This window comes from Meles meles, chromosome 10 (genome assembly GCF_922984935.1).
Source record: "Meles meles chromosome 10, mMelMel3.1 paternal haplotype, whole genome shotgun sequence".
Lineage (NCBI taxonomy): Eukaryota > Metazoa > Chordata > Mammalia > Carnivora > Mustelidae > Meles > Meles meles.
Genome location: NC_060075.1, coordinates 23522410 through 23548731, shown reverse-complemented (window position 1 = coordinate 23548731; position 26322 = coordinate 23522410). Strand labels below are relative to the sequence as shown.

Here is a 26322-nt window from a genome sequence, read left to right as displayed (position 1 = left end):
GGGTCCAGCTCTCCCTCCACTGCTGCTGAAAGGTTAGGGAGCTGGCAGTAGAATGGGGTACACCCTCATCTTTTACCCAAGGCCCCTACATCACCAAAACAGAGTCCTTTTTGCAAAGAGACTTTTCAAAGAAATAGACTTATTTTTCCATTCCCGAACCAATGTTCTTTCCCCTACAAGGATGTCCGCTCCTCACGCGACCATCCAGGGTGGGCGCGGCTGTGAACGCACGCAGGGGCCCACGCGTGTGCTGCATGTGTTTACCTGGGTTTCGGAGGAGTGTGCATATGCACGTGGGTGCGTGCATGTCCTGTGTGTTCATGTGTGTATTATGTGCGTGTGTGCACGTGTGTGCCTGTGTCCATATTTCCTCATGGTCTGTTGTGTCTCCTGTCCCCCATCCCAGGCAAGGAGTCCCTGTCACTAGCTCTTAGGGAGGCCCTGGATGCACTAACCTCCCCAGAGTCGAGAGGAGAGGGAACGCCATGTAAGGACTGAGTCCCTTTTCTATGCTCCTCAACGCCCCCATGGGGGTCTACGTGAACCACCAAGGGACCAACATGGGGACCACGGGCCACACTTGTGACACAGTGTGAGCACAGAGCTGAGACCGAGACACCTAGGTCCTCCTGCTGTCCCGTGCAGGTTTTCCCGGGCAAGCCCAGGGTATGGCAGGTGCGAGCAGCCCAGGCAGCCGCGAGAAGTGAGCAAGGTCCAGGGCTCAGTTCCCAAGGCTGCCACCTCTCGGATTCGGGGGACACAGACCACTGGACTCCATGTTCCAAGCAGCCCACGCCACCATCTAACACCAGGAGAAAACACACACACACACAAGTATGCCTTAGGAGAGCCCCCAATTTTACTTCTTCTTACTGAACACACTGAGGTCTTTGTGTGACACAGGCCCGGGCTCCTGGGGCCTGGATGGGGCCCTCTGTCCATGGCTCTGGCCACGATGGGAGCCATTCTCCAAGGGGAGGCTTTTGACCTGAGGAGTCTTGGTGCCCCCTGGGGCTACTGGCCGGGGCTGGGCAGAGGTCTGGGGGGCTGATCCCCAGTGAGTTGGACAGGGGGGCAGGCCTCGGGTGAGATACAGTGGGCCTCGTGCTCCACCAGGCCTGCAGGGCACTGGCAGCCAGGAACGCAGGGCCTCACGCAGCGGGCTGCCAGCTCCCCCAGGGGGACGTGCTGGTTGAAGCAGGTACGGGGACAGGGCGGGCCACACTCATCGAACACGAAGCCGCGGTCCAGGGGACAGCCCACCACTGCAGGTGGAATGGAAGACAGGTCACGGGGGAACCCCGGCGATGAGGCTCTCCTGCTACCGAACCCCGTCCAGACCTGAGCCCCCTGTGCCACCCTCTTTCCCAACTCGCACTGGGCATCGCCCCTCACCACAGAGTGTGGGGCCCCTCCAGGCAGGCGTCACCCCTGCCTGGTGGCAGTGGCTGGCATAGGCCTCCAGGGCATCACAGAGGCAGGCATCGGCCAAAGAGCCAGGGCCGCAGGCACATAGGTCGTACACGCAGGCCGCAAAAAAGGGTTCCGGTGGCACGACAGCGTGGCAGCGACTGAACGGGGAGGACTTCAGCACCCCACACCGGGCGTTGGCCTCACGCCTGGCCCGGTAACCCGATGCCTTGCACGGATCCACCTCGCGGCCCTTGAAACATGGCCGGCTAGGTCCCGGCCCTTCTGGGACCTAGGTGGGAAGAGTGACCCTGATGGGACAGCATCCACTGGCAGCTGACCTTTGTGTGCTACATTCTTCAAAACACTTTCCACCAATTATTTTGGTTTAGCTTCAGAAACCTCCCTACAGGAACAGCAAAGGAAGTACTGGCAACTTTTTCCTTGTCCCCATTTTACAGATGGACAAGCCAGGGCCCAGAGCAGGTAAGGGACTTATCCAATGTCAAACAGCCGGCGACTGGCAAGGCAGGGCTTGCGGATTTAGGTGATGCCTCTTTCATCAGGCCGTCCTGCCCCCCACCCCTGCCCCAGCACCATGACAGGCCAGAAGCCCCCAAATCATCCTGAAGCTGCCAAGCCCATCGATGAGCCCCCCCACACACTCCCCGACTTCCCATGTAAGCAGGCTGCTCTAAGACTCCCACTCAATGTCCCTCCCTCAGCCACCCAGCTCCGGGGCCACTCACCTGCCAGCTATTCCCAAAGGCAGCCTCTGTAGGCAGGAGCAGCCCCTCAGGGCCCTGCAGGTCATCCTGGGCAAAGCCATTGAAGTTCCCACAGAGCCCGCACATCTGGCCCCGGTAGGAGCCCGGTACGCTCACCTCCACCTGAGACTGCCCGTCCCACAGCACCTGTGCAGAGAGCCTGGGATTGGGGAGTGGGGAAAGGCAGGGACCCCATCCTGGCCCCAGGCACTGTCAGCACCCTCCACGCTGTAGGGGAGGAGAATGCATGGAGACAGGCTCCCCACAGAGCTGGGCCCCTGGTGAAATGCAAACCCGCTTCCAGAGGGTCACTTTCTCGTGGGCATTAGGGCCTTACAGAGGATAAAGCACAATTCGAGTCCAGACCACAAGGGTAGACAAGCCTTCTTTAAGGAATTTACGAAGTGTACTTCTTGCCAAAGGCAGGGAGAAATTTACTCTCTGGCATGGGAGTTGGAAGGATCTCAGAAGCCACCTAGGAGACCTTAACTGACATCCCTCCAAAAATTCTGCCCCCCCCTTTTTTTACCAGTGAGAAAACAGGCCCAGAGGGGGTTGGTACTGGCCTAAGTAAGAGCCCCACTGTGTTGGTGGCTGAACCAAGATTAGAAACTAGGCTCAGATCTCCTTTCACTCCACCCAGGGTGTCTGATCATGATTCCTCTCCTCCCCTCAGAACCCAGCAGGACTTTCTCACCTCCCTGGCCTGACCTGGCCCTGGCCCTAGCTGGTATTCCCACTGCCTCTCCAGACAGAGAGGCCTGAACAGGTCAGGGGCTCCCAAACCCTCACTGGCCCTGGCAGCGGCACCTGGAGCCCGGGCTGGCCGTGCAGGATCACGGTGCTTCTCTGCAGCTCCACGTACAGCTGCGGCTCCTGCAGGAAGGGCAAGGCCACGGGGCGGCCGTCCACCTGGAGGAGGGAGGTAAGAGGAAGGGCGGCCTCAGGACTGACGAGTGGACGGTGGACGGCGCAGGTCCGACCTTCCCGGGGTCCTCAGCTCTGCTCACCGTGACCGCTCCACCCTGCAGCAGCCCCACGGCCACGTCTCCGAGCTGCACCGCCACCTCCTGGGTCCAGGCCACACCCCTCCGGCCCCGGTTGGTGTTGGTCACGTGTACGCTGTGGAGGGAGAGGCCCAGGTGCCGGAGTCAGCAGGGACAGGTGGAGGGAGTTAGAGAGGAGGCACGGGGGTCTGCGCACCTGAAGTCCCCTCCGCGACAGTCCTTGGCCAGCACGTAGCTGCAGCTGCCCTGAAAGTGCAGCAGGCGGCCGTCGAAGGTGCGGTAATGAGGGTCTCCGAAGGCCATGCAGGAGGCGGGTCGAGGCAGGCAGCGGGGGCAGCAGCTGCCGGGACTCAGGGCGGGGGCCTCGTCCTGGCCTCAGCCCCAGATCCTGTCAGCAACATCGCCCTCCCCGCCATGCCCCACGCAGAGACTGCCCGGGACTGAGGAGCGCCCCGGAATCTTCAGGGACTCCGGCTCCGCTTCGGGACTCACCGGGAGCGGGCTCGGGGCGCCGCCTTGTGGACAAACCTAGGAACTGCAGGGCCCCGGGTACTCCGGGCTCCACCTCGCTGCAGCCACTCCCCAAGCCCTGCCTCCTCCCTCCCGCCTGGTCTCACCCGGGTGTCGGTGCCATGTGCCCACTCACCCCACCGCCCTCGACCGCGGCACTCACGGGGCCACAGGAGAGCGGCGGGCAGCGTTGGCTCTGGCAGCGCACCGTGCCGGCCACGCAGGAGCAGGTGGTGCAAACGTCCACGGCCCAGCGCTCCCCGGAGGCCACCGACCGGCCCTGGTGCGTGCACGACTGGGCGGGGGCTGAGGGGACAAGAAGCGGGGTAGGGTCAACTGCCCGTCCCTCGCACTGGGTCTCGTTCGTCCCCAACACCCCCCCCCCCCCCCGTCGCTCTGGCTGGCACCTTGGCATCGCTCACAGCAGCGGCTGGCCTCTGGCACCTTCACCCAGCCCTGCGGGCAGGACAGGGCGGGGCACTCCTCCAGGTCGCACTCCACGTGGCCCCCCTGAGGAGGAGTCATTGCTCTAAGGACCTCCTGCAGGACCTGGGTGCCCTGGGCCTCACATTTCTGGGGGCCCTCTGGGTCACAGTCTGAGGCAGCCACCCCTTCTCTCTGCCCCTGCCCCAAAAGAACACCCAGGTCACGTTCAAGTGGGGGATGAAATCAACCTTTACTTCCTTTCCCCAGCACACGGGTACCGCTGCCCACCCTCACTCAGAGGGGCCGCCTTTTTCTAATTACCTCAAAGGCCCCATATTCATTGGTCCAGTGTCCTGAGATTCCGCTGTCCATCCATCTGTAAGGCCCTCCGCCCCACCCCTGCCCGCCCGATGACCCCTGCTCACGTGGCAGGTGCACGTAATGCACGGGTTGCTGGGGTCCTGCCAGCTCTCTCCATCTGCCACTCTCCGGCCCTTGGCCTCCACCACACACTCTGAGAAGGAAGAGGTGAGGACGCGGGAGCACTGTCCTTCCAGCTACACCCTCCTCTCTGGAGCTCACCCAGAAGGCCCACAGCAGGGCAGTGCCACACCCCTCTGCGGGCACCCTGATGCTGCTGATTTCCTCAACCAGTGTCCAGATGACCCACTGGATGATAGGCCCTACCCCAGGGCTCAGGAAGCAGAAAGGGCCCCAGAAGCCCAAAGAGCCAGAGGCTGGAACCTTCCCATGGGACGGCTGCCAGCTCGCTGCAAAGCCTGGTCAGTGGGCCCGGGGTCCCTCAGCCCACCGACAAGTCTCAAGGGAGGTCTCGAGAATCCAGACTTCATTCCCTGCTTTTCTTGGCTTTCTGCACCCCCATGAGTAACCCTTTATTTCTCCAAAGAATGAAGCCTGCATTTGGAGTATAGGCCCTAGGTTGCCCATGTAAGCCTTCAGATGCCCCCCACCTGGCTCTCCTTTGGGCTCAGGCTCAGAGATGCAGGTCAAGGCTCACACTTACCTCGGCACACGGGGCAGCAGCTCCCCCGGGGGGTATGGCGCTCTGAAAGGGGACAGCTGAGCTCAGGACAGGCCCGGTGAACGCAGAGCCATGTCAGGTCCTGTGGAAGGGAGTGTGACCACCACCGGCAGAGATCAGCAGGGAGGGAGTACGGTGTCATTGGGAGCAGGCCTAGGCCCGGTATGATGTCCCAGACAAGTGGGTGGATGTCGGGGCGAGTGGGGAGCCTGGAGCTGCTGCAGGACAGGGGGCGCTGCCACAGCTTACAGAGGAGGAAGAGAGAGCTTTGGGAGTCCCCGAGGCAGAAGGGCTCACCTGGCACTGGCAGGTGTAGCAAGGGTCGGGCGGGGCCAACTCAGAGCCCAGCAGGCCTTCTGTGCAGTTACTCAGTGCCTCTGTGAAGACAAGAACTCCGTGTTGGGGGGAGAAGGGGGCAGCAGGGGGCAAAAGCCCACCTATCCACTGTGTCCCCAGACATCTTAGGCCTAGGGCATACTCCTATCCCAGCACCCTGAGTCCAAGAGAAGTCCTCTTTCTTCTGGGGTCAGCAAAGAAAAGTTTAGACTTTTTAAAAAGAACATTTACTAGGGTGGAGGGCCTGGAAGTGGGCAAGGCGTGGTTTCCTTAGCCTGAGGTCCCTAAGGACCATCAGGATGCCTCCCCGGCTCCCTCTGCTACTTCCTTTTATGTCTCCTGGCGAAAAAGGCACAAAGAAGCCCAGAGAGCCAGGTAGGTACTCCAGGTTCTAATCCTGACTTCAACGTTAGATTCGGCATTTTACAGATGAGAAACCTCTGTTTTCTCATCTGTAAAAGGGAACAACAATACCTCTCACTGGGCTACCGAGAATTAAATGGGATACTGTTTATTCAAAGCACCAAGTACAGTGTCTAGCATGCAGGAGATGCATAATAATGTCAGTCCTCTTCTCCTTCCCTGAAGCACATCCTAGCAAGTGTTGGTAAGAACACCTTCCCACCTCTGTAGCCCCTCTGGTCTCCCTTTGGTGCTCTCAAGAAGCCAGAGGAGGGGGCGCCTGGGTGGCTCAGTGGGTTAAAGCCTCAGCTTTCGGCTCAGGTCATGATCCCAGGGTCCTGGGATCAAGCCCCGTATCAGGCTCTCAGCTCAGCAGGGAGCCTGCTTCCTCCTCTCTCTCTCTCTGCCTGTCTCTCTGCCTACTTGTGATCTCTGTCTGTCAAATAAATAAAATCTTAAAAAAAAAAAAAAAAAAGCCAGAGGGCAAAACTCCCGCCCCACAGCGCCACCTGCTGGGCAAGAGGCCCCATAAACTGTGTGTGGCTTCAGTCAAGGATCCCCAGTTCCCCCTGGGGGCTGCCTGGCTAGCGCATGGGCTTCCCTAAGTCCATCAGATCAAGAAAGGGTGAGGGCTGGGGCTGCCGAGGAGAGCAGGCTGGTTCTTCTAGTGTCACTCTGGGGGTGGCTGTCCTACCCTCTTTTTTACCCCCATATCCAGGGACTCACGGGCACAGGTGGGGCAGCAGTGGTGGGGCCCAGGGGGCAGGAGCTGGCTGGTGGGACAGCCCACCAGGCTGGGACACTGCCGGCGGTGACACTGAATGCTGGGGGGTCCCTCAGGCTGCAGCTACAAAAATGAGTGAGCAAAGCGGGTGGGTCCCAGACCCTGGCAGCGGAGACACACCCTTTTCCCCTGGACTCCAGGCCCTTCCATCTGCCTGCTGCACCTCCCCCTGGATACATACGTCTTGGGCAATTAAACTCCCGTCTGCAGAGACTTACCGTCTTCCCAGGTTGCTTCTCCCTGCGCCCTAACCCAGAGGTGATGTCCCCTTCTCTTGCCAGTTACTCAGGCCTGACCCTTCCTGTGACCACTGATCCCCCCGCACTCTCATGCTATCCCCTCCCCCCCCACCCCCCGCCAGGTCTCCAGACATGGGATGTCGTATGTTTGCTCACCATTACCTTCACATGGAATTCTCTAACATCCCCCCACAACCGCTTCCCAGGTGTCCCCCCTACCTCCCACACACACCCACACTACCCTCCAGCCAGGAGGGCCTTCCCACTGCCCCCATCCCCACATCCCCACTGGGTGCCTGTCCCACCCACACTTCCTGGCCCCGCTTAGCTCTTCACTTCACCCCAAGTCCTGCCTCCCCTCCTGGCCACAGAGGCACAATCCTCTCTCTGACCCTCATAGTGTTTGTGCCCCCCAGGGTCCAGGCTTCCCCACCGCTCAGCGTTGCCGTCACCCACCTCACAGATGCACACTTCACAGGGGTCTGCCCCAGGCTGGAAGCTCTCCCCTGGTTCATACTTGCGGCCCTCGTGCTCACAGTCTGGGGCGGGGTGGCGGCGGGGTGGAGGGTAGGAGCAGAACAGGACCAGGGAGCCTTTAGGCTGGCAGGAACGCCAGGGGGTGGGGTTCTCTGTCCCTGCAGCAACCCCCAGCTCCAGGGACTGGAGTGTGTGCAAGAATAGGGGCAACTTCTAGAACAGCCTGGCTCTGCCGCCCAGCCCCGGAGGGAGATGTGGACCAGGTGCAGCCTCCTTGCCTCCCCCACGCTGGCCCCAGGTTCCCAGTACCAGAGCATCGAGGGCAGCAGTCATTGAGCCCTTGGTGGGGCCGGGCGCAGGAGCTGACACACTGGAGGCGGGCACAGGTCACGACGCCATCATGACACATGCAGGAGGAGCAGGGGCTCTGGGGGTCCACCCAGCTACTGCCTTCAGGGTGCTCCTCCCCACCAGCCAGGCAGCCTGTGTCCCAGGTGGGCACGGATGAGCTCTGAGTTCTGCTTCTGCCCGTATGCCCTTGCCCCCTCCCAACCCTGGGTGCTCAGCAGAGCATGTGGGTGCCAGGAGTGGGACCTTCAGGGAGGAGGTGAGAAGGTGGCCTGGGGCAGAGCTCTTGTGCATGGTGGCGGGGAAGGACCCTGGTTAAGGGCCAGAATCCCTGGGTTCTTCATCCCACTCCATGTCTGCTTGCTTTCTAGACCAAGGGCTACAATGAATAGTAGACCCATACCATCAATGGCAGTTGGCATGCAGTAGGTGTGTAATAGGTGCATGCAGAAAGAATGAAAGGCTCCATCACTAAGCATGTGCCCCAGGTAACGATATGGAACCAGATGGCTAAGATGCAAATCCTGACTACCACTTACTAGCTGCATGACTACAGACAAGTTATGTTTACCTCTCTGTACCTCAGTTTTCTCATCTGTAAAATGGGAATCATAACAGTACCTATCTGATAGTGTGTGGGTTAAATGAGATATGTGTCGAGTGCTGAGCTCAGATGGGATGTGCTCAGCAAATGTGAATCGTCATTATGATGATGATGACCAGAGTGTGGTGAGGAAGGGGGCAGTTTTGAGGGGTAATGGTCTTGGCGGGCCAGGGGCAGGGAGAGGTAGGAAGAACTGAAGACCGGCAAGGAGAAGCGCTCAAGAGCCAAAGCGTGAGAGGGCCTGGTGGGGTGGACAGGGAGGGGGAAGCCAGGGGAGAGCTAAGAGAGGGAGGTGGGGTGGATACAGGGCATGGGGCCAGGGGCAAAAGCAAGGGGACAGCCCCATGGGGCCAGGCATACCTCTGCAGCGAGGGCAGCAGCTGCCCGGCTCCGTGACCTGGAGCGGGCAGGACAGAGGAGGGCACGGCAGCCGCTCACAGCTGACCTGGCCGGCCTGCAGGAGACGCCCTCTAGGCCAGGTGCCCCAGAGGCACTGTGGCCCTGTCCCCACCCTACCCCACTCTGCCTCCTCCCTACCATACCTGACACCGACACCACTCACAGCTGCCTGGGGGCCCCCCGAACTCTTCCCCGTCCTGGTGCTCCTGGCCCTGGGAGAAGCAGCCTGTGGGAAACACATTTCCTGGGTGAGGGGCTGTGCCAGCTCGCCCTGTCCAACCACAGGCCATGCGGACAGAGGCGGGGGGGGGAGGGGAGAGGAATGAGCAGGGGGCAGGGCTTGCAGAAGGCAGCTCACTGTGGCAAACAGGGCAGAAGCAGGGTCCTGGAGAGGGATGGGGGCAGAGAGCTGGAGGACAGGGCTTCTTCCGGCACTGCACGGAACCTTCCTGAAGGAGAGAGGTCACACTGCCACTTCTTGACTCCATGTCGTCACCACCTCCAAACAGGCTACACACTGCCCCAGGGTAGGGTGTCCCCACTGAGCCTGCCAGGCTCCAGCCCCCCTCCCTTGGCCCCGGAGACCCGAATCCAATCCTTTCCACTAGATGGTACAACTGGGAGACGGTGGGGTGGGTGGGCAGAAACAGGGCTTTCCTGGGCAGAGAGGAGGACTAAGCGATGAAAGGTTACCAGGTTTCCAACAGGCCACCTCACCTGGCAAGTGCAGAGGGAGCAGCCGGGGTCAAGCGGGTCAGGAAGTGTCTCTCCAGGGGCTGCAGTGACTCCATGATAGAGGCATCCTGGCAGGGCAGAAAACGCAGTCAAAGAGCGGCGTCAGCCCAGCCCCCCACGGCCTTGCATGGCTGGGCCTGGGGACCTCGGCTGGAGGAGACGGCAAGCGCGGCCTGCCGTGGCCAGTGAGGGGAGGGTGGGAGGACAGCCTCTGGCTAGCTGCAAGTGGGGACCCCAGCAGGCGTGAGGGGAGTGAGGACTGGGGCAGGGGTCAAAGATGGTGGGCAAGTTGCCATCTGTGGGGCCCACGGGAAGACGAGGTGAGGAACGGGCACTCCTGGAAATGAAGGCTAGAGGTGGCCCGGGCTCAGGATCGTGGCCAAGAGAAGCCAGGGGGGAAGGAAACTACCTCTCATGACTGCTGACTCAAGGGCCTGGGAGCCATCGAATGGGTCTGAGTCTGGTAACGTGTCATTTTAGGAAGGCGATGAGACAGTTTAAGAGCAGGAAGTTCTGGAAGCACGAGGCCCAGTTATTTGATGAGCACAACCGTGAGTCTTAGGGGACAGCAGGGACAGACAGGAGGGCACAGGCATGGTGTGAGGAGAGCACAGGGTGTGGGTTTGCCTTATGGATCTCTCAGGGGAGGGGTAATGGTGGTGAGGCCTGGTGACGGGGCCCCTGGGAGCCCCAGAAGGGGCAGGGAGGGCAGGTGCTGTCCTACCCTGGCAGGTCGGGCAGCAGTGTCCAGCCGGAGTGAGTGGGTGACTGCAGCCCAGGGGCTCGCAGGGCCGGCGGCCACATGTCACGAAGCCTCCGAGGCAAGTGCACAGATTGCAGGGCTCTCGGGGATCTGGGAACTCCTGGCTGCTCAGGTAGGTCTCCCCCAGATACTCACAGCCTTCAAGAGAGGATGGCAAGGGGGAGGGCAGAGGGCAGAAAGGGTGAGAGGTGAGCCGTGGTCCAGTTCCCAGCTTGGGCCTGAGCTGGGGCGAGGGGAGGGCTCAAGCCAGGCAGGGGAAGGGGGGCAGAGGGATCTGGGGTGAGGGAACTGGCCGAAGGGCAGACTTCCTCCCTTTCGGCCTGCCGTCTAGTCTATCGGGGAAGACCCACACAGAATCTGGCCCTAGAGTTAAACACTCAGCAGCCCCCTGCCCAGCCAGAAGGCACCAACGTTCCCAAGCTGAGGAGAACTGGAGATAGCCCGAGATGGCTCAGGAGATGAGGTTCCAGCCCTCTGATTAATCAGGGATGGGGAGGGGGTCCCAGGTGGTGGCAGCCTGACCCAAGCAGCTCTCTGACTCTGGCTGACCATCTTTTTTTAAAAAGAAGGGGCTCTTCAGGTCATAATGTGTCAGTGTTGGCTCATAAAATGCACCCTCCAGTGGGGGGTGTTGGTAATGAGGGAGGCTGTGCAGGTGCGGGGACAGGGGGGACACGGGAAACCTCTGTACCCTTCTCTCACTTTTGCTGTGAACCTAAAACTGCTGTAAAGAAAAAAATAGACTTAACAGGGGGGAAAAAAAAAAAGGCGTGTCTGAGTCTCAAAGCCTTGGCAGGCAAGTGTCAGACTCAAATTTAATGTTTTATTTTTAACTGCATTAATATTTATGGTCACCTTCATTCCTGGCAAATCGAATTCGTTTACAGTATGCTATAAAGACTCCTTTATAAAAAGATTTAGATTTAAAAGTTGATTTGAAGAAAGTTCATTGGGGCACCTGGGTGGCTCAGTCGCTTAAGCGTCTGCCTTTGGCTCAGGTCATGATCCTGGAGTCCCTGGATCAAGCCCTGCATGGGGTGGGGGGTGGTCCCTGCTCAGCAGGGAGTTTGCTTCTCCCCCTTCTTCTGCTCCTCCCTCCCACTAGTGTTCTTGCTCTCAAATAAAAATTTAAAAAAGAAAAAAGAAAAATAGTTACCTAAATAAAATTACAGGTGGTAGAGTGTCTGTAACAATATTGCTAAGATAGTACAAGAGTGACCAAAGATTGGGGAACTGGGTTTGGTTCAACCCTCTCTTGTTTACAGGAACTAAAGTTAGAGTTACACTTAAAAATGGTTAAGGTAGTGAATTTTACGTTATATGTATCTTAGAAAAATGCACATTTTTAAAAGGCATTTTTAATTTAAAAAAAAAAAAAAAAAGGAGGCCCGAAGAGGTTATGTAACTTGTCCAAGGTCACACAGCCAAACGGCATCAGCGGCAGGAGCAACTCCAGGTTTCAGTCCAGTGCTCGTTATTATGTGATAGATGTTGTGGGTCCACCGTGGGCAGTAAAGGTGATACTGACCCCGCCCTCCCAGCCCCTCATCCCCACAGTCCCCTGCCCTCACCTTCACAGACAGGGCAGCAGTCAGCCCTGGCAGGAAAGGGGCACTGAGCAGGGGCACAGGCACTAGGTTCGCAGCGGACGCTGCCCTCCCAGCAGAGGCAGACGTGGCACGTGGCGCTGGGCGAGGGGAAGCGCTCCCCGCTGGCAAACTCCTTCCCCTGGTACAGGCAGCCTAGGGGGGCAGGCGAGAAGGGCAGGAGCCGAGGCTGTCTGCCAGGCCCACAGCCTCCCAGGCCCTGCGGACTGGACACTGTCTCCCCAATTCTTAGTGAGAACCGGGAGGTGGGAGGGGTAGGCTTGGAGGGAGAAGGATGCCGGGATGGCACCGCGTCAGGGGCTGGAGAAAGGGTGCTGCGGACTAAGAGGGCGCCAGGTAGGGCGAGGGTCTGGGGCAGAGTGGGAAGGAGCAGGGGGCGGGGAGGGGCGTTACCATCGCAGGAGGGGCAGCAGGGTCCCTGGCGCGGGTGGGCGCAGGGCGCAGGTGGGCAGGGCAGCCGCTGGCAGGACACGGAGCCGTCGAGGCAGAGGCAGCGGCGGCAGGGGTCGTCCGGCAGGGAGAAGTGCTCCAGGTGGCGGGCAGGGACCCCGCCTCCCGGCCGCGGGCAGCCTGAGGAAGCGGCTGCAGCGAGAGAGGAGCATGTCAGGGGTCCAGGGAGAGGTTGCGGAGCCTCCCCGCTCTCTCCAGGGCAGATCTGCCCGAGGGCCGTGCCTACCGGGGCACTGGGGGCAGCACTCGTCCGGCAGCAGGACCGGCTCTGGACAGGGCAGCGGAGGGCAGCGGCGGGCGAGGCACTGCACGCTGCCGCCCTGCAACAGGGGGGACCCCGGCCAGGGCCGCTTAGCGGTGGGGGGCAGAGGAGATGCCCCTCCTTGGGACACCTCCTCCCACGGGGACAGACTCACCAGACAGCGACACTGCCGGCAGGAGTCAGAGGGGTGAGGGAAGTCGGCTCCATTGGGGTACTCTTTCCCACCAAAGGCACAGCCTGGGGGAAGGGGCAGCGATAGTAACGGGAGGGGCCCTGCTCCTCCCTGGGAATGCCGCCCTTTCAGCCCTAGAAGCCCACAGATGGGACCAAGCCATCCCAGGAGACCACCCCACCCCCCCTTTCCCTATCCCCTCCACCTCACCGTTGCAGTTGCTCTGGCAGCAGGAACCAGACAGTGGGTGGGCACAGGGGGCAGGGGGGCAGGCCCGAGGCTGGCAATGGGCATGGCCTTCCCGACACTGGCACTCTTGGCAGGGGTCTCGGGGGTGGGAGAAGCTCTCTCCGTCCACAAACACTTGTTCCTCCAGGATGCAGTCTGAGCATGGGGCAGGGGAAGGGGCACAGTGGGGGCTGCGCTGCCGGCCCATCGATCCTTGGAGTCCAGAGCCACCCGGGCAAGGCCAAGAGGAAGCCCCATGGAGAGAGTGGAGGAGGGGCCCATGTAGGCGGGCGTGGGTATCTCTCTGAGCACACCCTATGTGTGCGTGGGCACGCACATGCACGTGTGTGCATGCGTGTGTGTGTGTGTGTGTATGTGTGTATTTGAGCCCATTTACCTGCCTCTGCGAGGGAAGAGCCCGGGAGCTCATGCGTGCAGGGGTGTGTGTGTGTGTGTGTGTGTGTGTGTGTGTGAGACCCACCCTGGCACAGACCCTCCACCGGATCTGCTCCGGGTCACCTGGCACGCCAGCACCCAGTCTCCGCTTGCCAGACCCAAACATTTGTCGCACGAACCTGCTTTATACAGAAAGATATGCAAATATACCTGACTGGTGCAGGGAGCGGGGTATGGGAAGAGGACATACATAATGGGAGGAAAGGGTCCTGGAGTAGCATAAAGGGAGAAACAAATCTCTACTCTCCCTCCCGCCCATACTCGGTGAGTTCCAGAGAGTTCCAAGCTGTGTCCGGCTGGAAACAATTCCAAAGGTGGTTGCTTTCTAAGGTATCTGGCGAGCCGAGGGGGCCATGAGAGAGCTGGGTCTAGGGCCCCCAGGTGCAAGAAGCACATACCTGGGCACCTGGGACAGCACTGGCCGGGTCCACTCTGGGGCCTGGCACAAGTTGTGGGAGGGCAGTCAACCAAGGAGCACCTCACAGTCCCCTCCTGGGAGCAGGGGAGAGGGCAATGGGGGTGGGTCCCAGGAGGGGCTCAGCAGGGCGGCGGCGAACCCGGGGAGCTACCTCGCAGCGGCAGGCGTGGCAAGGGCTATCTGCGTCTGTAAAGTTTTGCCCGTTGGCATACACTTGGCCATGGTAGGTGCAGCTCTCACAGCTGGGGCAACAAGCACCTGGGTGGGACAGACTGATCAGAGCCCAGCAAACTGGGGGTGGGGGGAGCTGGACAAAGTGGGGGGTGGGGGAAGAAAGCCAGACTGTGGAGCACTCACCAGGGGGCTGGGTAGGGTGCTGGCAAGGGGCTGGGGAGCAGAGCACCGCCCCACACATGGGCACGCCATCATGACAGGAGCAGGCCGTGCAGGGCTGACCATCAGGCTCCCACTGGACCCCCTCGGCAAACTCCTCTCCATCGAGCACACAGGCTACAGTGGGGGGGGGGGCTGTCACCGGGGCAACTGGGACACCTCCAGCCATCACCGACCTTCCCAGACCACAGGAACCTAGCTTTGCCCTCCCCACGGTGGTGTCAGAGCCCACACTGGAATGGGAGGTGGCCCAAGTAATCTCCGCCTTCCATCTGAGGAGGCTGGAAGCAGCCCTCCTTTGAAGCTTTCCCTCCCTCGCCCCCTCCCCACACATACCTGGGCAGAGTTGGGGGCCAGAGGCAGGCAGTGCGCAGGGGGCAACCGGGCATTCCTGCTCCTCACAGGAGACCTCGCCAGCCTAGGAGGGACGCTGGCTGAGGGTCCCCAGGGGCTGACTCAGATCTGGGGTGGGAGAGGGCGGGACTGGCTACCTGGCAGGAGCAGCGGATACAGCGCCCACTCTCTTGGAGTCTAAAGGTCTCCTCACTCTGATACTGGTGTCCCTGGTACTCACAGCCTGGACAGGAGGACAGGAGGACCGGGGGTGGGGACAGAGCAGGAGGCTGATGGCGAAGCCTCACACCACCTCGAGGCGTCCACCACCCACCCTGATGCACCAGGCTCCCCCACCTCCAGGATCTCGGGCCCCACCCTGGGGCCCAGTTTGCCATGAGAAGGCGAGGTGAGAATGTGCCCCTCACCCGTGGTGACAGGAGCTTAGGCTTTTCAAGGACTTCTCCCGCACTGTAGTCCAAGGGGCTTCCTATAGGTCCGAACCCCTGTGCCCGGGCACCCCTGGAGCCTCTCTGGGACCAGTGCTTGCCCCCCTCCAGGTGACTCAAGCCCCCAGCTCACCATCACACGCTGGGCAGCACTGCCCAGGGATCCTGCCTGGGTGTCTGCAGGGCACAGGAGGGCAGGGCAGAGGCTCGCACTGGATACTCCCGTTCTGCCGATAGGGCCTGGTCAGCGTCCGAGAGGCAGGCCCGGGAGCCAGGCCCTCCCTGACAGGCAGCCACACTCACAGCGCAACGGCAGTGCGAGCAGGGGTCCCCAGAGCCCACCAGCTCTCCGCGGCGGTACTCCCGCCCATTTAGGAAACAGCCTGTTGGGGAAGAGGGTTCCTCAGACCCTTCTCAGGAACCCTGCTCCCCCCGCTGCCCATCCTGGCTAGCCTTCGTGGGAGACTGCTCTGGGCCATCCGTGAGCTTTCTGCACCCCCGCACCAGGCGCCACTCACCGACTCACCATCACACAGCGGGCAGCAGGTGCCTGGCAGGGGCCGCGCAGGGTACGGGCACAGGCTGGCACACTCTCGCTGGCGGCAATGAATGTGGCCCTCCTGGGAGGGGGCGGCGGGGACAGGGGAAGGTGCCGTTAGAGCTCCGTCAGGTGGCAGGAACAGCAATCGAGTCCCTGCGATCCACTTACTAAGCACTGTTATGGGTTGAACCGTGTCCCCCCAAATTCATATGTGGAATCCTAACCCCTGGGACATCAGAATGTGGCCTATTTGGAAACAGGGTCATTGCAGATGTGATTAGTTAAGAGGAGGTCATACTGGAGTGGGGTGGTGGCTCCGGTAACTATGTCTCTGTAAAAAGGGGAAATTTGAACACACACACACACACACACACACACACGGAGAGCAACATGTGAGGACGAAGGGAGAAGCTGAGGGACACCAAGGATCGCCAGCAGACCACCAGAAGTCAGGGGAGAGGCCTAGCCCAGATTCGCCGTCACAGCCCTCAGGAAGAACCAACCCTGCTGACACCTTGATCTTGGACTTCTGATCTCTTGAACCACAAGATGATACATTTCTGTTGCTTAAGCCAATCCGTCTGAGCTACTTTGTTATGGGGACCCCAGGAAACCAATACAGATGTATAACCCATCATGCTACTGAAGCATTCTGTGACTCAGTTTACCCTGAAAAAAGACAGTAATAGTTCTCTCCTCCCGCACCTGGGTGGCTCAGTTAAGTGTCTGCCTTCCATTCAGGTCATGATCCCAGGGTCCCGGGATTGAGTTCTGCTCAGCAGGGAGTTTGCCCCTCCCCCCTGCGCTTGAGCGTGTGAGCTCTCTCTCTCTCTTTCTCACTCAAATAAACAAATAAAATCCTTTTTTTTTTAAGATTTTATTTATTTATTTGACAGACAGAGATCACAAGTAGGCAGACAGGCAGGCAGAGAGAGAGGAAGGGAAGCAGGCTCCCCGCTGAGCAGAAAGCCCGATATGGGGCTCGATGTGGGGCTTGATCCCAGAACCCTGGGATCATGACCTGAGCTGAAGGCAGAGGCATTAACCCACTGAGCCACCCAGGCTCCCCAAACAAATAAAATCCTTAAAAAAACAATAGTCCTGTGCTCACAGCCTGTTATAGGAAGGAAATGAGATGCCTAGCCTGGTGTGACACCCACCTCTGGGAACTGGCAATCAAGCCACAGCTGCCGCTACTCCCCATGGCCCCTCCCAGACAGATCCCACCCCTTGAGCTCACACCTGCATCGGGGCTCCATACTGCCAGTCCCTTAAGTGGACAGCCAGTCACTCGTCTCACAGATGGTGGGGAGAGTAGTCCGTGTGAGCAGGGAGGGGGAGCACATGGTTACAGAGCGGAAGGGTCCAAACATTTCAGTTGCTGTAGTGAAATCCCATGGGCTGGGGGGCTTATGAGCAGCGGAAATTTGGTTCTCATAGTTCTGGAGGCTGGGAAGTCCAAGAGCCAAGGTGCCAGAAGGGTCTGGGAAGGACCTGCTTCCAGGTTCCTAGACACCTGTCCTTTCACTGTGTCTTCATGTGGCTGAAGAGAGGAGGAGCTAGCTCTGTGGGGTCCCTTCTACAAGGACACGAATCCCATTCATGAAGGTGCCACCCTCAGGACCAAATACCTCCTAAAGGCCCCACCTCCTAAGACCATTAGGATTCAATGCAGGAATTTGAGGGGTGAGGACACAAACATTCAGTCTCTATCACCTGGAGTGTCTTTCCTCATTTCTCCCTGCTTCGATTCTACTCACCCTTTAAGACCTAAACCCACCCCTTCCATGATTTTCTAGATCTGTGCTGTCCAATAGAAGCATAATACAAGTCACAAGTCCCTTTAAATTCTCTAGTAGTCAGGGGCACCTGGATGACTCAGTAGGTTAAGCCTCTGCCTTTGGCTCAGATCATGATCCCAGGGTCCTGGGATCGAGTCCCCCCATCGGGCTCTCTGCTCAGTAGGGAGCCTGCTTCCCCCCCACCTTTCTCTGCCTGCCTCTCTGCCTACTTGTGATCTCTCTGTCAAATAAATAAATAAAATCTTTTTAAAAATTTCTCTGGTGGTCAAATTTCAAAAAGTAGAAATAAAGGGAAAAAATAAAGGAAAAAAACCCCAAAAATAAAAATCGAAAATAGAAAGAAGCAGATAAAATGACGTTTTAAGATATTCCATTCAACTGAATCTATCCAACAGTTATTTCAAGATACAATCAACATAGAGTATTAATGATATATTTTATATTCCTTTCTTTCACACTAAGTCTTTAAAATCCCATGTGTATTTTATGCTCCAGCCCAAGTCAGATTGGATGGCCCCATTTCCAGTGCCACATGCATTAGGTCACAGACTGGACAGCCCAGTTCTGGATGTCTCTGGGAAATCTCCCCAGAGCTGTTGCTGCCTTTCCTATCCTGCCCTGTCTCACTCCTGGAGCTTGCAAGCTCTTTGCGTTACTTCACAAATCCATGCTGCACACCCGCTGTGCTCAGAACTTGGCACGCAGACAGGCACAGCCCCGTCTGCCCGCCCCCAGTGCCCAGCATCAGCTTCTCCAACTCTGTGCCCTCCCAGTGCCTATGGGATGTGCTCAGTGAAATGAAAGAATGAACATGGGGGGCCTGGGGTGTGGAGTAGCAGCAGGGCTTACCAGGCACTGGCAGATCTGGCAGGGGTCCCCAGGGGCGGTCCACTCTTGGCCGTGCTCCCAGTGAGAGCTACCTTCCGTGCAGCCTGGGGTGGGGGTGAAGATGGGCAGAAAGGAAGCCCAGTGGGAGCCAGCCTAGCTGCCGGCTCAGCCTGCCCCTACCTCCCTCCACAGGCCCCCTGGGGACCCAGTGTGGCCACGCCCACCTTCCCCTGCCCTCATCTCACCACAGGCTTTGGCCATTCATTCGTGCGTGCTTGCAGCTTCCCGCCTAACACACCCGCCTCACACTGTCTGTCCCACGCCTCTGTGCAACCTGTCCTCTCTTCCTGGAATGCCCTCTGGCTTATTCCGCCTGTCACCTAGCCAACTGCTCTCCATCCTCAGGGTTCACCCAGAACACGCCGTCTCCAGGACGCTCTCCTTCCTGTGTCCAGGTTGGACTGAGTCTCCTTCTTCTGAGTTTCCGCAGTGCCTGGCACCTGCTTCTCAGCCTGCCTTTGCCATAGTACTGCTGTGCGACTCGGCGTCCCCCTCTAGGGGTCCGCCCGGATGGCCTGCCTGTGTCTTCTGTGCACAGAGTGGGTAATGGTGGTCAACATTTATCAGGGTACAGAATGTCATCATCCACAACTCATAAATGGGGAACTGAGGCACAGAGTAGCTCCCTGAGAGGCACGCAGCCATGACGTGGCAAGGGCAGAATGCGAACCCAGGCACCTCATCTCTGGAGCCAGCTTGACAGGGCATTGCTCCCCGACTGAGCAAACCCCCCAGGTCAGGGCCAGCAGAATGGGCTCCGGAGTGGAAGAAATGGCGTGGCAGCCTCTTACCTTGGCATGTCGGGCAGCAGCTCCCAGGCCTGGGAACCGGCTCAGGGCAGGGGCTGGGCGGACACCTCATGGGCATGCAGCGAACCAGGCCGCTCTGTAATGCACCGAGAGCTGTGAGAAGGAGTCAGGCCCAGGGCTGGCTACCAGAGAGGGCGGGGTGGGCAGGTGTCTGACACCCTTGGGGGACGGGACACAGGGCCGGGATGGAGGGGAACCACACCGGCAGCAGGTCTTGGAAGGTACATGAGGGGATGAAAGAGCAGCAGGTGTGGCCCAAGGTAGGGGCAGGGGGTGAATGAGGAGGAGCATAGCCTGAACCAAGTGGGAGGTGGGCACTCACCAGACAGGAGCATTGGAGACAAGGGTTGGAGCTAGACAGGAAGCTGGCCCCCTCTTCGTAGGAGTGGCCCTCATATTCACAGCCTGGGGAGAGTTGCCAGGACGACAGGTCAGCAGAGAGCAGGGCAAGGGGACATCACCCAAGGCAGGGCATGACCCCGAACAGGTACTGGACCGACAGGGGGACTGGGGGATGGAGTGGCGGGGCAGGGTAGGAGGTCACCTGGCCGGCAGATGGGGCAGCACTCCCCAGGAGGGGTGTAGCTCTCCAGGCAGTTGAGCTCCGAGCACGAGGGTCCCTGGCACCGCACGGTCCCAGCCTGCAAGGTGGACACTGAGCCCTCCCTCCCTCTCCACTGCCCAAGCTGAGTTACTCTGTGGGCCTAGTGTGCCCAGCAGACTGCAGCCTCAATTCCTGGGGTGGGGGGACAGCAGCAGCTCTGTCCTACCCCCAGGCTGGGCTTGGCACTGCCAGGCCGGGGGTATGCCGAGCATCGGGGATGTGCGTGGTGGTCGGGGCTGGGCTCTGATTCCCTTACCTGGCAGGTGCAGATGACACAGGGCTCTGGGTGCCACGTTTCCCCAGCCCTGTGGCCTCCAGCGCAGCCTGCAAAACCAGGGCCAGGCCCCCACATGAGAGACCCATAGTACTGGAGCCAAAGCACGCACAAGGGTACCGCATCCAAGGGCACCATTCAGGTGAGAACCTGAATTCCTACCACTTCCCAGCAGATGGCAGTCAAGTATCTGATGTAAACGTTACCAGTAGATTTCCATTATTTTACCATAGATGCGTTAAGGAAAGGGTGCTTTTTTACAAAATTTCACCAACGATATACGAGCTAGCAGCAGCCTCAAGGCACCACGTATCCTGAGAGTTCTGTGTGTGCGTACGTGCGCGCGTGTCCCTTTTCTCTGAGCTCCACCAGCTCCCCACGCCACTCCCCAGCCCGGGCCACGACTCCCAGGCTCCATTTCCAGACCCCACTAGTCTCCTGAGCCCCTGACCCGCCCTTCACACTACCAGCTAATATTCTGCTGGATAAAATACGGGATGCTCAGCTGAATCGAATTCCATATAGACAATCTATACTTTTTTAGTATAAGTATGTTCCAAACAGTGAATGAGACGTACTTAACCCTAAAAAAGCATATGCGGTTTAAATTCAAATTTAACAAAGCATCCCATATTCTCTTTGCTAAATCTGACAGCCCTGTCCCTGACTGTGAGCTAGTAGCGTCCCCAGGCAGAGCCACCGGCCCCCCACCCCCGCTTCTCTTCACGTCCCTGGCACTACTGCCTCCTTAGCTTCCCAGTATTCCATGGGACCTCACCAGTCACCAGCTCCTGCCCCTTCTTTAGAAACAGCTCCCCCTCTGCAGCCACTGCCATCCCTGGCCTCCTGGCTCTATGCCTAGATGACTACAGTACTCACCCACTAACTGGTCTCTAGCCCAAACAGATTAATATTCCTACAGTACTCCTTTGAACAAGCCACCTTCTGGCTCTGCAGCCTTCTATGGCTCCCCATTGCCACAGAAGAAAAGTCCAAACTGCAAGGCTTACAGCAGGCTGTTTCCACTGGGCCTTTCCAGCCTGATTTACTGCAATACACCTCTCCCCACCCTGTTCTTGCACCCAAAGGGCCACAGATAACTGTCTCCTGCTGGTGAAATCTCACATTCTAGTGAAGATGCGGCTCAGATGACCCGCCAGGACACGGTCTTGAGTGGCTCCCCCTGCCTTCCCGCCATCTGCTCCGGCAGATACCCACACGCTGCCCTCCTGCAGTTCTTTTAATCTGGTCACTGGATCTTAAATCTTGTGTTATATTAACTTAACAGTTTATCTTCTCGACTAGGTCAGAAGCCCCCTGAGGGCAGGAAAAAGATCAGACAGAGGCTCTGGCTGCACCCCGGGCCAGAGCCCACATTTGCTGGCTGTGCTTCCCTTCTGAATTCCCCCGACTGCCAAAGTGAGTGGGCAGGCGCCCTCCGGGCACCTGGTGGGTGGCACACCATGGCCCTGGGGGCCAGGATGAGTGCAGGAGGTGGGGCCGGGGCTGGAGGGAGGCTGACCTGGCTCACAGTCCGGACAGCAGGCTCCCGGCTCTGGACAGGGTCCCCTTGGGCACGGCTTCTGGGTACAGGTTATGGCTCCTTCCTGTGAGGAAGCCAACAGGGGGGCTACACAGGCCTCAGAACCCTGAGGGCCCGGCCTCCGGACCCCAAAGCTCACCCTGGACCACAACACAGCGGAGGAACAAGAGGCCAAAGCAGCTCAAGGTACGTGGGCTACCCTCGGGCTGAGGTCAGAAAAGAGACATCCTACCCCCACACCCCCATCTTCTCCTGCTGCTCCTGAGCCCCAGAAACCATCTCTTCTGGGTGCCAGCAAGGTCCCAGAACAGAGAGATCGATCATAGGAAGGGACCTGAGAGCTTCCTAGATGGAGACGTGAGGAAGGAAAGGCTGGAAGAAGGTAGATGTGGAGCCAAGGGATGGAGACGGGGCGGGTAGATGAGGGGGACAGATAGATGAGCAGGGCTGGGGAGGGTCCACAGGTGAGGGGGCGATGTAGGAAGACAAGCGGCTCCAGCCCCTCCGCCCTCCATGCCACTGTTTGCCAGGCCCCAATCAGAGGGGCTGGGGGACCGCCACCATGTGCATGGGGGAGGTTGAGCCCCAGAAAATAGAGCTATTTGGAATCACCTGGAGTCACTGGTGGCGAGGCTTTGGGGGAGGGGCGGGCAGAACACATTGCTCACCTTGCGCGCCAGGCTATAGTGAGAGGTACTTTACACGAGGCAGGTGAGGAGACAAGTGTGGGATACCCGTACCTGGATACCCAGGTGGGTCCTGGGAACTCACCAAGCAGCGGCAGGTGGTGCAGGCGTCGGGGGAGAAGGTCTCGCCATTGCGATAGGCCTGACCACTGTGGCTGCAGCCTGGGGAGGAGATAGTACCGTCACTCAGGCACTCAGGACCATCCCCAGGTGCCCAGGTGGGACTGGCGGGCAGACAGGGCAGCACTCACCGCGGCAATGGGCCAGCCCCGGCTTGGGCTCACAGTGTGCAGCCCCCTCCCGGCAGACACAGGCTGTGCAGGGCTCGGGCTCCCAGCGAGCACCCTCGGGCCAGACCCGCCCCAGTCCCCAGCACTGAGCAGAAGCTGGACGGCATTCACAAGACTCCAGCTGCCTCACCCTGGCCTCCAGCTCCTTGTTCTGGGGGAAAGAGGCAGAGGGGGAAGCAGGAGGTGCTGGCTCAGCTCTGCACCATCTGACACGCCCAGCAGATTTGTGGCCCAGCAGATTTGTGGCCCGTGAAGCCTGAGCAGGGCTAGAAGGAAATCTGACGCTTCCAGGGCCGAGACGGGAGGGTCCCCTCCAGACAGCACCTCGCTTAACCACGGTTCTCAAGATCTGGAGTTTGGACAGGCTCCCGGGGGTGGCCCGGAGCTCCCCAGACCTCTCTTTGGACAGAAGCGGACCCAATCCCTCCCCTCAACGTTAGACCTTTATCCATCCAAAATCTTTTCTGATTATGTATAATATGTGCAGTAGGTGCTCCATCTAAATTGATGAATCAGTACTCTGGGGGGTTCTTCCTTTGTAGGAAAGAGTAAGTATTAAGAACTGTTCCTAAAAGAACTTCTCCACGTGCACTTAAAACCAAACTCTATTCTAACCGAACTGTTCCCGCGCCGCCCCCCCCCCACCCCCCCCCCCCCCGCCCTCCGCTCCAGGCGCAACCCTTCTTTCCTTTAACCGCACACTACCCTGCCCTAGTCGGCACACTGCCGCCCGGCCTCCCTTGCTACCTGCGCTCTGAGTGCTATCATTTGGGCCTCCAGCCTTCCCAGCCGTTCCTCCAGGGGGCGCCCCTGTTCCTGGGGGGCCCCAGCAGGGGCTGAGGGGTGGGCTGGCTCCTGTTGCCCGGAGTCGTGGATGTCCGCCAGCAGAGGGGGCTCCCTAAGGATGACTCCACCTGAAGGGGGCAAGAATCCAAGATGGGCCTGTCAGTGAGGGGTTGCCAAGGCTTCCTGGGTCCTGTCTTCCAAACCCTGCAGGGGAGGGGGGCAGCCTGAGCCCCAGCCTGTCCGCCTGTCCACTCACCTTCCAGAGAAGGCACGTGTGCACAGGGAGGGGCGGCTGTTCCCTCTGCTCCACACCCCTGAGTTTGGGCCTGGAGTTGGGCAGCCATTTCCATCCCACTTGGATCCCTCCACAGCAGTCAGGAAAGTCAAAACTGTGGGTGTTGGGGGGGGGGGGGTGTAAGCTGACTCCACAGACATCCCATAGACCAGATCCCTCCTCCGGGTTGGGGTGGGCAGTGGAGGGTCTGGAGGAGGAAGAGGGGGAAGGAGAGGGGAGGGTCTTCCCCGCAGAGGTAGCAATTACGAGGCCAGGTTGGGTGGCTAAAGGGGTTTCTCGCAGACACTAGTCCTGTGAGGCAGGGGACTGTGTCACCCATTCCCCAACCCCACTCTCCCAAGGGAGGATTGGAGAGCCTCATTTGAACCCTAAATTATCGTCTTTCTTCCAAACCTGATTTGACCCGGGTTCCTGGCTTGGTTCCTGCCATCCCCACGGACTCTGATATCTGGGGCTCAGTTTTCCTCTTCGGTGTCCCCCCAACCCATCAACCTCTGGTCTCATCCAGTTGTCCCCAGCCCACTCCCCATTCTTCTCCTCTCCTCTCTCTCCACTCAGGAGGCTGAAGTCAGAGCCGTCCTCCCCGCCCCCATCCTCCCTGTCCCCACCTGCTGGTCTCTGGCACCACTTGTCCGTGTCGCACATCTGAAGGTCCCAGCGCCAACTCCAAATGTGACCTTTTGCAAACGCCACCCATTCTTTTCAGGCTGGCCTGCTACTCCCCACATCCAGGTGCTAAAACCCCAGCCCATGCCAGCCCCCAAGCCTCTTGGGCGCATTCTCATCCCCTCCCTAGCCGGGTATCTTGTCACCTGGAACTCCGTAGGGCTCCTGTAGGTGGCGCTCTTCCCCGCCCTGCATAAGGGCTCAGCATCTTAAACCCTCCGTCCCAGCTTGACACCCCCACGCCCACGGTCCCTCCTCTCAGGCCACGCCTCCAGGTCTACTTCAGCAGGCACAATAAGGGAGTCAGAGAGAGGGTGGGGGTCCTTTGGGACCCTCAGGGAAGATAGGGCCAGTCCCTTGCCTGGAGTGACCGGCAGAAAGCGCTCCAGCTCGTTTCACAGAGCCTGATTGCTCCCCATGGAACTGTCCTCGGCTCCCCTCTCCCCAGCCGGCTGCCAAGTGCTTGCACTGACCCCTCAACTCCTGCCGGCACCCCCCACCCTCCAGGAGAAGGCCAGACACAAGCTCCAAGTCAGCTCCCATGGCGGGCCTCCTTCCCCGCCCCCCTTCTCAAGACAAATAATTAACTTCAGACTCCCAGATTCCAGGACAGCCTCTCCCCCACTGCTGCCTGCAGGAATTCCTCCCGAGGCATTGCAGGAAGCCCCCCTGTCTGTCTCCTGGGCCCCGGGCCTCAGCCTCCGTTGCGCGCGCCCACGCGGGCTCCTCCGCCGACGGGGAGGACCGAGACTGGCCCCGGAGGCGCTCGCACTCCGCGGCGGGGGTCGGGAGAGGCAGCCTGGCCCCAGCTCATTCCCTCGAGCTGCGCTGAGTGAGAAACCCCCCCCCCCCCGGACCGCCCCCTACCGAGGCTTCGGCCCCGGACTTACCTCCGCGGGTCACCGAGACCTGGGCCAGGCTGGTGAGCTGCAGGACTAGGGGCAGCAGGGCGGCCCTGGGCCCCGCCATGCTCGCTCCGCCTTGCTGTCTGTGGTCGCGGCTCAGCAGTCGCGGGGGGGAGGCGGGGTGGGGACACACTAGGCCGCCTCCCACCCAGTCTTTGTTCAGGGAGGGCTTCTGGAGTCTGTCATCCTGCCTGCCAGGCGTCTGCCTCCCTGATAGACTCCTCGAGCCCTGGACCCCAGCTCTGCCCTGACCCCAGCCCCGTGCCAGAGGGGGCGGCTAGAGAGCCTCCCGAGCGGGCAGGAAGCTGGGACCATCTCCCACATATGGTCCCTGGTGGGGACCCTGACAGTAAACACAAATTTATCACTCTGAGACCCTGGGACAACTGATTTTCCTGCTCCCCCACTCCCGTGGGGTCACTCCATGTGCCCTGGGGTTCCAGGTTCAGCTTCTTCCTTGCTTACAGGAGAAAAGGATGGGGCTGTGTTTAAAACCCTATTTAGCCGAGGCCATATGTCCTTAGGCAGACCCCAAACTGTGCTTCGGTTTGTTTGCAAACTGGGGATTCTGATACCTACTTTATAGACTGGCAATGAGAGTATATAGATAGGGCAGTGGTTGGCACACACTAAGTGCTCAGTAAATAACAAATTGCACCCAAGGGGCTGCTCCAGGCCTCTGAGATCAAGGTCTCCTGCTTTCTTCCTCCTTCGTCCACCTATGAATTTCCTTCCTGGACTCCAGTCACCACCCTATCCATACCAGCAACCCCAGGCTCGACATCAAATGCTAAGGCCTCCCTTTCCTGGCAGGTCTCTGCCCATTTTCCAGTTCCTAAACTCAGACCTAGGGGCGGGGGTGCCGGGACTGGGAGCAGGGCTGGGCCCTGGGCTCAGCAGGCAGAGGGGGCCAAAGGGAGGAAGTGAGGAAAGCTGGCCACGAACTCCTCAGTGCAGCTGCGAAGCAGGGGGAGGTGGGGATGGGCGCCTCCCCCCCCCCCCCCCAGCTCCCAGCAAAGGGACATTGAGGGCGGAGCCATGAATCCTGCCAAAGCAGTCTCCCTTCCCACTGTAAAGGCCAGCAAGTCAGAAGGCACCCTTCCCCCAAGCTCAGGCAGGGGCTAAAGTTCCCCCTCCCCTCCCGGCCCACTCTCCATGCACCTTAAGAGAAGGCAGCATCTCTCCCAGGAGTAGAGACCCCTAAAAAGGCCCGAGC

At 59.6% G+C, this 26322-nt stretch overlaps 1 protein-coding gene across 4 annotated transcripts; it reads right to left on the bottom strand.

Annotated features, from left to right (window-relative positions):
- Positions 1-852: 852 nt before the first annotated feature.
- On the bottom strand, positions 853-25186 carry LOC123951648 (kielin cysteine rich BMP regulator). Of its 4 annotated transcripts, none has more exons than XM_046020463.1 (42): positions 25092-25186; positions 23202-23368; positions 22416-22605; positions 22250-22326; positions 21458-21542; positions 19918-19985; positions 19602-19698; positions 19380-19462; positions 19040-19133; positions 18210-18292; positions 15544-15637; positions 15321-15400; positions 15151-15244; positions 14727-14812; positions 14572-14653; positions 14200-14352; positions 13994-14100; positions 13823-13916; positions 12951-13124; positions 12723-12805; positions 12533-12626; positions 12250-12438; positions 11821-11991; positions 10211-10387; positions 9469-9554; positions 9110-9200; positions 8895-8977; positions 8713-8806; positions 7710-7883; positions 7380-7462; positions 6627-6747; positions 5460-5539; positions 5145-5244; positions 4546-4634; positions 4102-4204; positions 3858-4000; positions 3381-3553; positions 3188-3299; positions 2988-3089; positions 2160-2324; positions 1396-1702; positions 853-1265 (listed from the first exon to the last, which is right to left on the bottom strand). In XM_046020463.1, exons 1-42 carry the CDS (start codon positions 25168-25170, stop codon positions 1015-1017), a joined length of 5058 nt encoding a protein of 1685 aa, XP_045876419.1. In that variant the 5' UTR covers positions 25171-25186; the 3' UTR covers positions 853-1014. The 4 variants fall into 4 exon arrangements, with proteins under 4 accessions (XP_045876419.1, XP_045876420.1, XP_045876421.1 ...); XM_046020464.1 differs by having other exon boundaries at positions 3381-3430; XM_046020465.1 differs by lacking the exon at positions 14572-14653 and having other exon boundaries at positions 13823-13863.
- Between the last annotated feature and the right edge of the window lie 1136 nt (positions 25187-26322).

Bases quoted from the DNA above. Each gene is read 5' to 3' on its own strand.
- LOC123951648 (XM_046020463.1), bottom strand. From the start codon at position 25,170: ATGGCGGGGCCCAGGGCCGCCCTGCTGCCCCTAGTCCTGCAGCTCACC. The intron at 19,986-21,457 runs GTCAGCCTCCCT...CTGGTTTTGCAG, and splicing joins CTGTCCGGACTGTGAGCCAG to GCTGCGCTGGAGGCCACAGG. The intron at 12,627-12,722 runs GTGAGTCTGTCC...CCCCTGTTGCAG, and splicing joins GCCGGCAGTGTCGCTGTCTG to GGCGGCAGCGTGCAGTGCCT.